This window comes from Scophthalmus maximus, chromosome 8 (assembly GCF_022379125.1).
Source record: "Scophthalmus maximus strain ysfricsl-2021 chromosome 8, ASM2237912v1, whole genome shotgun sequence".
Classification (NCBI taxonomy): Eukaryota; Metazoa; Chordata; class Actinopteri; order Pleuronectiformes; family Scophthalmidae; genus Scophthalmus; species Scophthalmus maximus.
In genome coordinates, this window is record NC_061522.1 from 5339802 (window position 1) to 5353411 (window position 13610).

The 13610-nt window shown below is 43.7% G+C and overlaps 2 protein-coding genes and 1 long non-coding RNA gene across 3 annotated transcripts; 2 read left to right on the forward strand and 1 right to left on the reverse strand.

Moving 5' to 3' along the window:
- The first annotated feature begins 108 nt into the window (after positions 1-108).
- Positions 109-5156, forward strand: eri2 (ERI1 exoribonuclease family member 2). The gene is made up of 9 exons (XM_035636992.2): positions 109-429; positions 753-817; positions 911-991; positions 1088-1215; positions 1309-1474; positions 1776-1876; positions 2230-2311; positions 2404-2492; positions 2885-5156. Exons 1-9 carry the CDS (start codon positions 407-409, stop codon positions 4334-4336), a joined length of 2187 nt encoding a protein of 728 aa, XP_035492885.2. The 5' UTR covers positions 109-406; the 3' UTR covers positions 4337-5156.
- Positions 988-1557, reverse strand: LOC118312420. The gene is made up of 2 exons (XR_004794219.1): positions 1499-1557; positions 988-1219 (listed from the first exon to the last, which is right to left on the reverse strand). It is a non-coding gene; the product is annotated as an uncharacterized LOC118312420 (long non-coding RNA).
- Positions 5157-5371: 215 nt separating the features above from the next.
- Positions 5372-8416, forward strand: thumpd1 (THUMP domain containing 1). Its single transcript, XM_035636995.2, has 5 exons — positions 5372-5862; positions 6653-6827; positions 6912-6997; positions 7366-7528; positions 7620-8416. The coding sequence occupies exons 1-5, from the start codon at positions 5656-5658 to the stop codon at positions 7973-7975; spliced, it is 987 nt and encodes a 328-aa protein (XP_035492888.2). The 5' UTR covers positions 5372-5655; the 3' UTR covers positions 7976-8416.
- Positions 8417-13610: the final 5194 nt, after the last annotated feature.

The following is a 13610-nucleotide window of genomic DNA, read 5'->3' on the forward strand; positions in this document are numbered from 1 at the left end:
CTCGTGTCTTGGCTGTTGTATTGTCTTTCAGGCAGTACTTTGACCTACATTTAGGACATTTGCCGTGTCAAAATCATAGTCTACAGGTGAACACAAAAATACAACTCTACAGACAAACACTTTATTGTCTTTTCTTTTTTTTTATTTCTTGTTCATGCTTTTGTTTTGAAAATTTTTGGTAAAACCGGATACGTAGCTCGTTAAGTGCCGTGTTCTTTCCAAGATCGGCGACTTGTTTCGGCCATAGATCGTCATGCCTCGCAGACACAACCAGTCGAGCTCAGGACGATCGATGTGTCGTTTCAAAAAAAACAAGCGCGACTCGTTTTCTAAAGAAGCTGCTGCTCACATTTTCATTTTCATGGTTTTACTTTTTTTTCTCTGTGATATTGTTTAAGTAACAGTTATGTCGACAAAGAAACTCGCCAGGTAAGGTTTACCGCAATATCGCTAGCTCGATAACTAGCTTAACATAAGACAACAAACATGAAGGACAACGACACGATGAAAGTGTGTGTGTGTGTGTGTGTGTGTGTGTGTGTTTGTGTGTGTGTGTGACGTATCTAAGGTTTTAAAGTTCATCACAGTTCTCATTTTATTCACAAAAAAACTTAAAGTAGTTCTGGCAAAAAAGAAGCACAGCACGAACTTGATGGTTGTTTTCTGTTTAAGCGTGACGGTGTCTTTGAAGAAACATCGGGCCTGTTGTAAGTTTTGTTTTTTCTCCTTCATTCATCTCTTCATCGCTCCAGAGAGCTCGGGTTACTGAGGCAGCGGAGTCAGTCTTCCTCCGGGACAAAGAGAGCGTTGGTGTCAAGTGAGCGATGCGCCTGAATTGAATCATGTGTAAAACATACTGTCCATGATTCTGGTGGCAGCCGTGTGACACTGTCTGCTTGAAATCTTTCAGATCAGACGTTTGCATACCTGATCGTGATCGACTTCGAGTCCACCTGCTGGAGGGAGAAAAACAACTACACCCAGGAAGTCAGTGAGTACCACGCTGATTTATTTCACCCCATGTTGGACCACTTATCTTTTCCACACGTATTACACGTCTCCCTCTTTTCTTTCCACCCTCCCTCAGTTGAGTTTCCTGCCGTCTTGCTCAACACCTCCTCGGGGGAAGTCGAGTCTGAGTTTCACACGTACGTTCAGCCCCAGGAGCATCCCATCCTGTCTGGGTTCTGCACCGAGCTGACCGGGATTACACAGGTATCTAGTGCACACAGGGAGAGAGAAAAATGTAAACCGATGAAAAGTTCTGTTTACGTTACATCTGACAACGTCCTCATCTCTGTCTTGCAGGTGCAAGTTGAGGAGGGGATCCCCCTACAGATCTGTCTCTCTCGGTTCGGTCGCTGGCTGCAAAACCTGCAGCTCGAGATGGGAGTGGTCTTTCCCAACAACAAACAACAGAGGTGTTCTGCTCCTTCAGCTTCACAAAAACTTTGTACTTTCCTCACATGGTCAGGTAAAAGTCATTTTCATTTCTTACCCTTTAAGCTTCCTCACCAGCTCTTGGTTCTTTCCTGTGTTGGAAAACACAAAGAGGCCATTTTTGTCTTCAGCCATAAAAGCGCTTGTATGTACAAGGAAGTTGAATTGTTTGGATCAGTAGACACAAATGTAACACGTGTCATCACATGCAACCAAACGCTGCATGGTTGGTTTTACCTTTTTTCGCTTAATTTGAATTACTGACAATGGCAAATATATGGACATTTCAATGATTTTATCACTTTCACTCTGCCACCATTCGCGTTGCGCATCAGACTGGGATCTTGGAGTTTGTTTGCAGTACGAGTGTAAACGCAAGCAGCTCCACAAACCTGATGTGCTCAACAGCTGGATTGACCTGAGAAGCACATACCGAGTAAGTGGAAACTCAATCGCTTTCTCTTTTGACGTCTGCTCTCTTTCACTCTGTCTCACTTGTGATTAGGACTGAATAATACGTTTGGTAATCGATTTATCTACCAGTTATTCTCATGATTGTTTCTTTTTTCTTAAAATTTTATGTTATGGTAATGACAAATTCAGTTACCATCACCAACAGACATTCAATTTTAGGCAGGGAAAAAATACTTTTTTTTTTAATTTAAGAGGCTGAAGTCATTTGATATATGATTAAATCATTAAGCAAATTCTTATTGATAACATTTTCTATCACTCGCCTTATCGTTTTGACCCTCAGGTTGTAATACATCTCTTTTCTGCATTTTCCAGCTCTTTTACGACAGGAAACCCAAAGGCCTGAATGGGGCGCTACAAGATCTGGGAATACAGTTTTCAGGGAGAGAACATTCAGGTATATAAAAAAAAGAAGAGCAAATGTTCTTTGGTTCAAATAATTCTATATGAAAAATAGTCAATTCTAATCCTGTGTTTTTATTTCCTCAGGTTTAGACGATGCCCGTAATACAGCTCAGCTGGCAGCGAGGATGATGAGGGACGGGTGTGTAATGAAGATCACTAGAAGCCTTGAGAGGGTGAGTGGCCGTCGTCCAACGATGCATCCCAGCTCCTAAAGACCAAAACCCTTGTGTCTCCAAAAGCAAAACCTGCTATGGATGATGACTGCAATCTTCCTGGATGAAGATTATTTAGAGAAATTTTAAAATGTAGAATTTTATTTGTATTTTTTTTAATTGTGAATCATATTAAATAAACAAATATAAAAGTGGACTGCTGCAAATCATAAACCACGATCTCCCTGCTTTTTGTGTGGTACCTGATCACACAAGAAATTTTAAAAACATCTTTCTGTAGATCGGGAAAGAAGGAAGAACAACATAATCAAACATACAGCTCAAGGGGCAGCTCAATCAGAAATGGGTTATATTGTATGAGTTGTTGATAATCTCTCATCTTCTTCCTATAGGCCCCATCAATAGTCAGACCTGTGCTCGGAAACAAAACATCAGACGGGAAGAAAGAAAAACCCAACACCAATAAAGAGGAAAATGCACTCACCACAAACAAACCCTCATTGTCCAAGATTCCTCTTAAATCGTGTCAAATAAAGTCGAGTTCAGAGAAGAGTGGAGTGAATTTGGACGCGAAGGAACGTTCAGGTTCAGTTCAAGATTCTGCTCAAATCTATCAGAGCTTGATTTCACCCAAGACACTTCTGAATGGCACAACTACACCTCTGTGGACACATGGCAGGATGTCCGTCACATCAGCGGCTGTCGCTGACACTTCCTCCTCGGTTACGGTAAATCATTCTACGCTACACAGTAACGGCAACAAGAGCCTCGTTCTGTGTTCTACCACTCTGGGCTACCTTTCTCGTCTACCACGCGCAAAACAGCTCTCAAAAACCAGAGCGACGGTGGAACTCGTGGACGAGGAGAACAGTGAAGAGCTTTCGTTGGAAATGGAGGAGAGGTGTGGCTCATATGATGATGTGGTGTTGGAGGGTGATGGAGAATGTGGCACCGAGTACGTATCAGATTTCGACAGTGGGTGTTATTTGGAGGAAGAGCCTGACAATTCGCATTCAATAGGGCTTCGGGTCCCATTAAGGGACAATACGAGTGCTGAAAACAACTCGAAAATCAGTGGCTTATCCATAACTTCTGTCCTTACAAAAAAGAGAAGAACGGAGCAGTTAAATGGAATAGAGCAGCACTCCGCAACTTCAGGGCCAAATACAGATTTTGTTGTACCTAAGGCGGTCACTTGGTTCTCCAAAACAGGACTTAGAACCTCTCTACAGTTCCAAGAGAAGTCAGGCGGAGCACCCAAAAGCGCCACAACAAACACACCCTCTCCACTCGGGCACAAACCGTTCATCCCAGCAAAGACCTCCACACCTAATACCTCATTTGCCAAACCTAAACCAGTCATGATGCATAACAGAAAGAACAATGAGACTCCTTGGTCTTCTTTTACCATCTACACTGACACAGCACAACAGGCTGGGGCGCCCTCGCGTAGCTCCCTGTACACCCCCAAGAGTGTCCTGTGCTCCTCGTCAGCCAACACACACTCATCATGCACCAGCCGCTCCTCCATTTCTATGACGATGAACAGAGGACAGAGGATCACATCCCCGCTGTGCGGCTGCGGCCGCCGTGCCAAGCGGCAGGTCGTGTCCAACGGTGGTCCGAACCACGGCCGAGGTTTTTACTGCTGTCCGGTCCGCCGCTCGGGAAGCGGGGGCAGGGTCCAGAAGGGATGCGAGTTCTTCAAGTGGGAGTCGTCTCTGATGAAGAGCACAAGCGCTGTGGCCTCTCCAGCCGCCGTGGGCTCCGTTTCACTCGGTCACATCAACTCGACTCTGAGCTGTCGTCCACAACAGAGGCCGACGCTAAGAAAAAGCTATTAATGTGTTAAAGAGAAGCAGTTGCACCAGATCCATGGGTTCAAGTCATATTCTCACAGAGACATTTTCAATCAAAGTATAATGTCTTCTCACAGAGATTGTTCCTGATTTGTTGGTTAATCACTGCTTCCCCTTAACCTTAACCAGGAGATCATGAAGGACATTTTATATCCATCTGCCAAACATGAAGTACATAACATACAGCTGTCAAATCAATGCCTTTACTTAATAGAAAATCATTTTAAATACTAATGTTAGTGATTCCAATTTTAATCATTGATCATGAGTTAGAAAATTCCATCAGTGCAAACAATGACTTTTTATTCTACTTCACATCATTGTAAATTGCATAGATTGGAACATTTAGCTTTCATTTTAAGATATGCATTTGGATTTGGGGTATTTGTCATGTACATCATGTGTGAATTGAATGAAATAGATAGATAAGATAACATAGGTGCATTATTGATCGCAAGCTGTGAAATTCCAGTGTTAGGGCAACAGGTATCACACAACACACATTACAAAATATACAATATATACAAAATATAAATGTTGAAAAATATTCAAAATAATGAAAACAAATATACATTACATTAATGTAGCAGTCGATTTTGTCCAAAGCGACTTACAATAAAGAATATAAAGAATTTACATGAATTGAGATTTACTTTATTGATTCCAAACTGGGAAATTTTGGTGTTACGGCAACAAAATATGGTATTGTGGTCAGTACAACATAAAGAAGATTACTTTAGAGATTGAGGTAAATATTTATCATAATTATTAGAATCGTTAATTATAACAATAAAGAGTTGTGCTTGATCAAATAAGCACAGTCATTTTTTACTTGAGTATCTCCTTTATGTTTTACATAAATATCGTAATTTGCTCCTTACTCTGAATTGCTGACTTATTCTATTCTTATTCGAACCTGTACTCATTCTGTCTTTACCCCATAGGTATCGATATTTATTTATCATAAACCCACGGGTGGGACTGTCACCGCGAGAATGTCGGTTGACTTTTGTCCCTCTTCGCTCGCCGTACAGCGCCGCCGAAAAACGTGCTCTCCGCGAATGTTGTGACGAAACTAGACGTGTGTGTCGGAAACTTGCAGCGGCCACAGTTTAAACTCAAACACACCTTTGGTTTAAACCTTAAGCGTCGCGCGACTTTCACGTTGTAGCTGGCGCAGTTTAAAAGAAGAAGAAGAAAAAAATCAACCTCGGGACGCTGGTGTTTACCCTCCACCGCTAAGCTAACGGCTAACACAGAGCCGGAGCGGGAGCAACCAAAACAAGGAGCTCGTCCCGCTCAACATGTCAGCCGCGCAGAACGAGTCGAGGAAGCGGGGCAAGAAGCGGTACGCGGGCGGCCACCACGGCAAGCGGTGGAAGGGCTCCCGGGAGCTGGAGGTGGGCATGGAGGGGATCCTCATCACATGCAACATGAACGAGAGGAAGTGCACCGCGGAGGCCTTCAACCTGCTCAACGAGTACGCCGACAACCTCTACGGCGCCGAGAAGGTGAGTAAAAGAAGCGCTCCGGTTCTTCGCGGTTTACGCTAATGGGACCAAAAGTTGCGCTGCCGAAACCGTACTGCTGTGTACAGGTGGCCTGCACCTTGTGACTGTGTGGGAACATTAAAGGTTGCGTTGTGAATTTTATTTGCCTTTTTCAACTTACTTATTTCGTGACAGTATCACAAGAGGAGGGGAAAGGATGAGAGAGTCCGACCAATATGGATTTTTGGGGGCCAATGCCGATATATCGATATTTTGGAGTACAAGATTCCCGATACCGATACATCGGCCGATATATATATTTTTTTAATCTGTCAATAATTCCAAAGTTATCAAACCTTTATGACAATGACATGTAATTGAGGCTTGATATTTTAGTTTAATCATGAACTTTATCATTAATAACTATAAATTGAGGATACAAATACATAGAACTTATAACTATTTTATGTATAATGTAAACATAAATGCACATTTAAAGGCTCAAATCAGTTGGTTGATATTATCGGCCGGGCTCATAAAATATCATCCAATACCGATATGTCTGTGAAAGGCTAATATCACCGGAGATTATCGGCCAACCGATATATCGGGCTCCAGTCTAGATATGATGCAACACTGTAACCATCGATCAACAACAAATCTAATGACGTTAAAAGCCACAAAAAAGGTTACAAATATAATCTGATTTCAGTTTATTGTATGTGAGGAATTGCTTCTTTACCCAGTTTTACATTATCAGAAATTGAATGTCTTTGGGTTAATGACGTTTGACACCCTCCTATGATTACAGTTGCAAGACAATACCGGGAGCAGCAGCGACGAAGACGCCGAGGAAGAAGACGTTGACGTCGCACTGAAGAAGGAAGTGGCTCAGCTGCAAGCGTCCGGGAAAAAACAAGAGAGACGCTTCCAGGCTCTGGACAGCGGTGCGAACAATGTCATCTTTATCAAAACTCAAAATCTGGGTAAGCATTTAATTGATAGAATATTTAGAGCTTTATGTTTCTTTAATGTGGCTTTAATAGGTTTACTTGTTCGCTTCATCCTAGAATCTGACAAGTTGGTTCATCACATCCTGTCTGATCTCCACACCACCAAGAAGAAAAAGTCCCGAGTGATTCTTCGGATGCTACCGGTGAGAAGCTTGAACGATTAGTCAACCTAACACACAGAATAGAACGATGTTATAATTCAAGAGGTCGAGGGATTTAACAGCTTAGCTTTCAAATGACCCAAAACCCAATAGGTTTCTAAATTTAGCACGAGCAAGCTGATGACAATTACACAGTATTTTACATTTCTCGAATATAACACTAACACATCTAAATGTAAACAGAGAGGCAAATATTTAGCACTGCAACATTAATTAGTAGTATACCTCCTCTGTTCATTTAAATAACACTCAATCAATCTAGTATTAAAATAATTGAGATATCAAGTCAAAGATATTACAAGTTTGATATCTGTTTAATATTGAATGGTCCTCGTTTTGATCTAATCCAGGTAACTGGAACATGCAAGGCGTTCCAGGATGATATGGTGAAGTACCTGACCACGTACTTGGAACCGTGGTTCAAAACCCCAAACTGTGCCACCTATCAGATCGCCTTCAAGGCCCGAAACAGCAGCCACAACAAGAGAGACGAGATCATCAAATCCATTGCAGGTTGTGTTGAACTCATTTAATCCAGAATTTCACCTTTTCTATGATAAGTGTGTAAAACTGAACTGACTTTTTGTGTTTATGACGGCCGCAGGTCTTGTGGGGAAGCTGAACCCTAAAAACAAAGTGGACTTGACAAACCCAGAACTGACGGTCATTGTGGAGGTCATCAAGGCCGTGTGTTGCATCAGTGTGGTGAAAGACTATACATTGTACCGAAAGTACAACGTCCAGGAGGTGGTAAAAGAGGATGCACCGAAGCCCGACGTGACCACGGACAAAACGGATGCTGACAAACCTGAGCAGACAGAGACGGAGACTGAGAAACAGAAACCGAAGGGGGAGGCGGGGGAGACGAACCAGGAAGGCAAGAAAGGTGCAGAGGAAAATGACGAAAATGTGTCGCAGGATAACGAGGAGACTGTAAAAGGTCAAGGTGACGGCGATTAAAGGTTTTCATTTAAAGAAACCGTTTGTCAAAGAAATATGAAGTTACGTGATATTGTCAAACTTTTGTTTTTAAATAGGAAATATGAGTTGATTTTTTAAAAATGACTGATGACATAACTTGACAAAATGAGGTTGCCAAGAGTCAGACAAGATCCGAATATCATTTTCAAATCGGTACCAACTTCATCGAGATGTCCATTGTAATAGCAGAGATTTTGAATTAACTGTACGTGTTCCTTGATTCTGCAGCTTAACTTTGGCAACAGCTTATGTTTTTTTTAAGCTGAGGTTTTTTTTGTATGCCATTTGTTTTTTAGACATTTTAAATTAAAGAGAACAGTTTGGTTCAGGTCTGCGCGTGTGTCACATGTAGTGTTTTTGTACGACATGTTTCCTAAAGAGGTCGTACCTGAATTAAAGCTGCCGGTGTTTTTAACTGTGTTTTTCTCTCGTTCAATGAAACAGTGTGGAGGAGGGGAGACAGGGAGTTTAAAAACAGCTGCGTAAACTTCATGAAGTACATCATGGAGTAAAATGTCCCGTGTGACATTGTGTTACCCTAAGCACCGTCATTGTGAAGTTACATTTCTTCTCTACACCACAAGATGGAGTTAATGTCTCATTTTGTACAGGAAGGGTCACGAACTGTGTGACAAGATTAGTATGGTTATTTCTAATCCACTTTAAAAACCTCAAATGTTACGATGTACTCATTGTTTTAGCTGCGTCACATACCATTTAAATAGTTTTCAAAACGTCTCGTCATTGTGAAGAGTAAAAGCTCCATGCATTGTTTGGATACTTGGCTAGAGATACTTGACATAGATTGTGTACCGGAGAAAAATAAAACATCTCATGGCAGATGTGGTTAATTTCGTATTTGATCACAAAAATTGATCACTTGCCATGAGATATTTTTTAGATGCCAAACATCTGCAGCGGTCTAACACGAGGTGGTAAATCTTTTCAACGGTAAGATGCCTGAACAAAATGTGGTTAATTTTGTCATGTTTTATCGTTTTTTGTTTATTTATTTTTTGTGAAAATGAGCTAACTGCGTCCTAACACACTCAGCGTGACAATGCTGACATGTTCACAGGTACGGTGGTTACCAAGTTTAGCCTGTTAGTAAACTAGTCTATTTAATTTATTGCCATCGAACGCAGATGTGGTCATAATCCGTGATATTGTACAAACTGAGATTTTGATGGCTCCAGATGATGTGTTACCAATCATCCTGAGGGCAGCGTGAGGGTCTGTACCAAATTCCATGGCAGTCTGTCCCAACAGTTGTCGTAACATTTCACATATATAACCACAAAGGTCACCTGATGGGGGCTCAGAAAAAAACCCCAGCAGATCACCGAAGTCGATAGGATTTATTCTCTGGGGAAGACAAAGGCCAGAATAACATTTAATGGCAAGGAGTTGTTTTTTTTCTCTATAAATTTTTCAGGTTCAAGCCGGAACGTGTGCTTGTTATTCTGTAGAATTACCTCGGGTCTCTCCTCTGCATCCACCGGTCATCTTTCTGCAAAGGTCATGAGCGGTTTTATGTTTTTTCTTCTTCTGAAGATATTACCTGGGGGAACTTGGCTTTGTTTACTGGCTTGCTTTGTCAAAACTGTCTTAAATTAAGAGAATTTTTTGCCGCTGTTTTTTCCAAAACAAAGATGGAACAGTATATGTAAGCAACATCATAGTTACAGTGATGGTTGTTGCTCAGCGAAGGGCGAAGTGCACACAGCTCCCTATCACCGTCACGTACACACAACACACAACACCCCCACCCGCACACACAAATGCATCGACTGCATCGGCAACTTCTTCGTCTTCTTCTGCTCATTACACTTGAGCCGAGCTGCTGCGATGACCCTCGAGTCGTTATCGCCGCTCGCGTTCGACCAAAAAGCTCCCGGGTGCCGCAATCAATGTGACCTGCTGAGAACCTCGCAGCTCCGACACGAGGGGAAAGGATTACCTGTTTGTTTTTTCCAGCCTGCCAGCGTGTTATTAGTCCAACACCAATTAGACTGTGTGTGTCTACATAATGGCTAATGCACAGTGATGCCTCGTAATGATATCGCAGTGGCGGCATCCTATAATGAGATCTCTGCTGTCAGGGGAAATTCTTATTTTAATAACAGGAATAGTTTTATGATTACTTCATTTTTTTTAGAGGTAGCACATTCACTTCATTAAAAGCGTTTTGTGGAAGTTTTAAATGTTCAGCCGGGAACGGAATCAAGAGAATATTTACAGCGGCGACCGCTCGGCGGCGTCCACGCGAGGAAATAGCTCTCTGATGTTTCAATTGCCCTCAAGGCCCACGTCTAATTAAACCTCCGCGGGCGCCGAAGCCCACCGCTTTTTCGGCCAAAGAGGCGTGCGACGAGCACGTCCGCGCTCCGCTTCTGCCGTTCCGCGACTCGCTCAGGTTTAAATGTCACAGGCCTGTGAGACCACTGCCTCGACGGGCGCATGTGCACACGGTCCCCAGGGTCGGGATTAGCATCCACCGGTGTGGCTCCATATCTGACCTTTATGAGTGGCTAAGTAGTTCTCTCCAGGGCCTCATTTGTCTCACTTTACCAGAACAATGGCCTCAGCCCCCCGTTTTGCAACTGAAGCTCCGTCACTCCGTCGGTGCAGAATGAACACACCAAATTCTGTTCGCGCTAACAGATCCTTATTTACTTATATCTTCTTAATGGTGTCCATTTTTTATTGTATTGCTATCACCAGTCGAATTAGCCGTCTATCTATCTAGGTCTTTTTTCACAGAAAACATTTTTGAAGCATCGCATGCGTAAATGAATGTAATCCAATGGATGATGGCGGAAACACTGGCTCACTGTCACATTGTCCTCGAACCCTAACTGAGTCTTTGTTGCTTTAATAGGAAACCGTACCTCAACAAGTCATAGTGCCTGCTCCGGAAAAAAACATCTACCAGATTGAATTTGACTCTTTGTTTTCCCGTTGTACAATTTTCACTTTGCAGTGGCTTCCGACAGTCTTTCAGACCCCTGCAGTAGATTTAATCTTAAGTGGATTAAAGAGAAAACATGTTTACGGATTCACTAAAAGTCAGAAACTGATTGACCTTTAATTTAGTACTTTGTCAAATCCACTTTGGATCTGGGCAGTTTATCTAATTCTTTCCGGTAGATCCTCTCAAGCTCCGTCAGATGGGTGCGGAAGCGCCTCTGGACCGCCGGTCTCCAGATCTCTCAACAGATGGCCCGCGGGGTTTTAGTTTGGGCTTTGGCTGGGCCACTCCAGGACAGTCCTGCAGAAAGAGAGCTCGGCTTGACCCGAGGTCACTCCGGCGTTCTTCTTGGCCGTACGTTTTGGGTCCTTGTTGTTCCGAGGGGTGCTCCGTCTCCCTGGTCTCAGGTTGTGTGCACCCTGGAACAGAATTTCTGTCCATCCATCGTCTACCGCTTAATCCACTTAAGGGTCGCGGGAGCCCATCCGAGCTGACATTGGGCGAGAGGCGGGGTTCACCCTGGACAGGTCGCCAGCCTATCGCAGGGCCACATACAGAGATATACACATTCACACCTACGGTCAATTCAGAGTCTCCAATGAACCTGACCCCATTCTGCATGTCTCTGGACTGTGGGAGGAAGCTGGAGAACCCGGAGAGAACCCACGCACACACGGGGGAGAACATGCAAACTCCACACAGAAAGGCCCTGGTTGGTTTGAACCGCAACTCAAACCCAGAACCTTCTTGCTGGGAGGCGACAGCGATAACCACTACACCGCCGTGCAGCCCGAGAGCCTGGTGTTTCCCCAGATCTAGGGTTTTGGAGTTCTGCTCTAAGAGTTCAATTTTTTGTCTCATCAGATCAACAAGTTTGTTTCCCCATGGTCTCGGTCTTTTAAACGCCGTTGGTCAAACTGATTTGTGGAGTGCCGTAGAGATGGTTGTCCCTCTGGTGGTGGGTTCTTCTTCTACTTCTGAGAAAAACTCTGTTGTGACCATTAGCTTCTTGGTCACCTGATCAAGAGCATTCTTTGTCTGGCGACTCAGATTTACTCTGAGAGTTGGTAGTCCCTGTGGTACCAAACTTCTTCTATTTCACAATTTTCTGAGGCCTGAGGGCTTTCCAAGCACCCAGAGAGATCCACAGACGGCTCCTTGGACTTCACAGCTTTGGGTTTTGGCCTGACATGCAGTGTGAACCGTGGGACCCCAATATACGACAGGCGTGTGTTATGGGAGGCCGTTGCTCCGGAGTCAGCGCACAGAAACAGCCAACGAGAGGACACACACATAGAGGACAGTTTCATTTGCTCGTGACAACTCGCAAAGTTATCACAAGTAGACCTGCAACGACTGACAGACACTGATTGTGATATTTGCTCCAGAGCAAATCTATGACCTCAAATATGTCCGCCAAGAGTCCTCATGGCTGACAAAAAAAAAGCAATTAAGAGTTTTGCAAAACTGGTGATTTCCCGCAGAGCTGTTGAACAGTGGTGCAGCTTTTCTGTTATTTTGTCTATTCTCTCTCGGTATGTGTCAGTTTGTAGTTTACCAGCTGCTTTCCCCCTTTTGTCACACACACACACACACACACACACAACAATGATTTGTTTATTTATTTATATCTATTGTCACAGAGAGGGGAATGTGTTCTGGAGAAACATCTATTTCTGTGTGTGTGTGTGTGTGTGTGTGTGTGTGTGTGTGTGTGTGTGTGTGTGTGTGTGTGTGTGTGTGTGTGTGTGTGTGTGTGTGTGTGTGTGTGTGTGTGTGTGTGTGTGTGTGTGTGTGTGTGTGTGTGTGTGTGGCAGCCAGCTAGCTGTGTTGAATGGGGGTACGATAATGAGAAAATGCTTATCAACCCTCTACAGCCTGTCTGCTCGCCGCTGTGAGCGCTCACCCCAACAATCCTACAGGTAGGCCCAGAGTGCTCCAATTGATTCCAAACATTCGTATTTGTCCACCAAGAGAAGGAACTATCAGCCAGGGGGGAGTTAGCTGATGAGGATAACGGTGGGTAATTGACGGAGGACGTAAGTGGGCATTCTTTAAGGGGGATCCATCAATGTGGGGAAATTAGTTTTTCTTAATACCTGGGATGAAGTTGCTGTTTGAATGTAAATGACTGTTTATGTGGCCAAGAGAACGAGGGGCTCTGTTGTTAGGGACGGCCACGAAACCGCAACAGTGGCAGAACATACCCCCCCCCCCCCCCCCCCCCCCCATTCACACTCTCACATTCATCCCATCAGTGGCGCGGTCCTGACTGAGGGTACTTTCCATATCACTGGATGGCTTTTGCAGCGGAGAGAGAAGCATTTTTTAAACATAATGCAAAACAAGAACCTTGACAATTAGTCCGACAGCGGGGGGGTGGGGGGGGGCAGATGCACAGATGTGAATAGAGACCAGGGAAAATATTGAAGAACGGGAGTCTCAAGGGAGGGGGCTGAAAAGGGACGTCAGCTGTGTGACTCTGCAAAGCTTTAATTACTCTTCTTTCTTTCTTTCTTTCTTTCTTTCTTTCTTTCTTTCTTTCCTCCGTGTAGTGATCAGAGGAAGTGGATAAAGGCAGAGTCTTGATCTCATAGTCCAACACAGGCGTATGAAGGCCGTGAAAGAGCTCAGCGCCTGACT

What these genes read in the sequence shown, in the direction of transcription:
- eri2 (XM_035636992.2), top strand. Translation starts at nt 407, where the DNA reads ATGTCGACAAAGAAACTCGCCAG. An exon ending in TCGACAAAGAAACTCGCCAG is followed by an intron (nt 430 to 752) that starts GTAAGGTTTACC and finishes TCATCGCTCCAG; the next exon opens with AGAGCTCGGGTTACTGAGGC. An exon ending in TTCAGGGAGAGAACATTCAG is followed by an intron (nt 2,312 to 2,403) that starts GTATATAAAAAA and finishes TTATTTCCTCAG; the next exon opens with GTTTAGACGATGCCCGTAAT.
- thumpd1 (XM_035636995.2), top strand. Translation starts at nt 5,656, where the DNA reads ATGTCAGCCGCGCAGAACGAGTCGAGGAAGCGGGGCAAGAAGCGGTAC. An exon ending in TATCAAAACTCAAAATCTGG is followed by an intron (nt 6,828 to 6,911) that starts GTAAGCATTTAA and finishes GCTTCATCCTAG; the next exon opens with AATCTGACAAGTTGGTTCAT. An exon ending in GATCATCAAATCCATTGCAG is followed by an intron (nt 7,529 to 7,619) that starts GTTGTGTTGAAC and finishes TGACGGCCGCAG; the next exon opens with GTCTTGTGGGGAAGCTGAAC.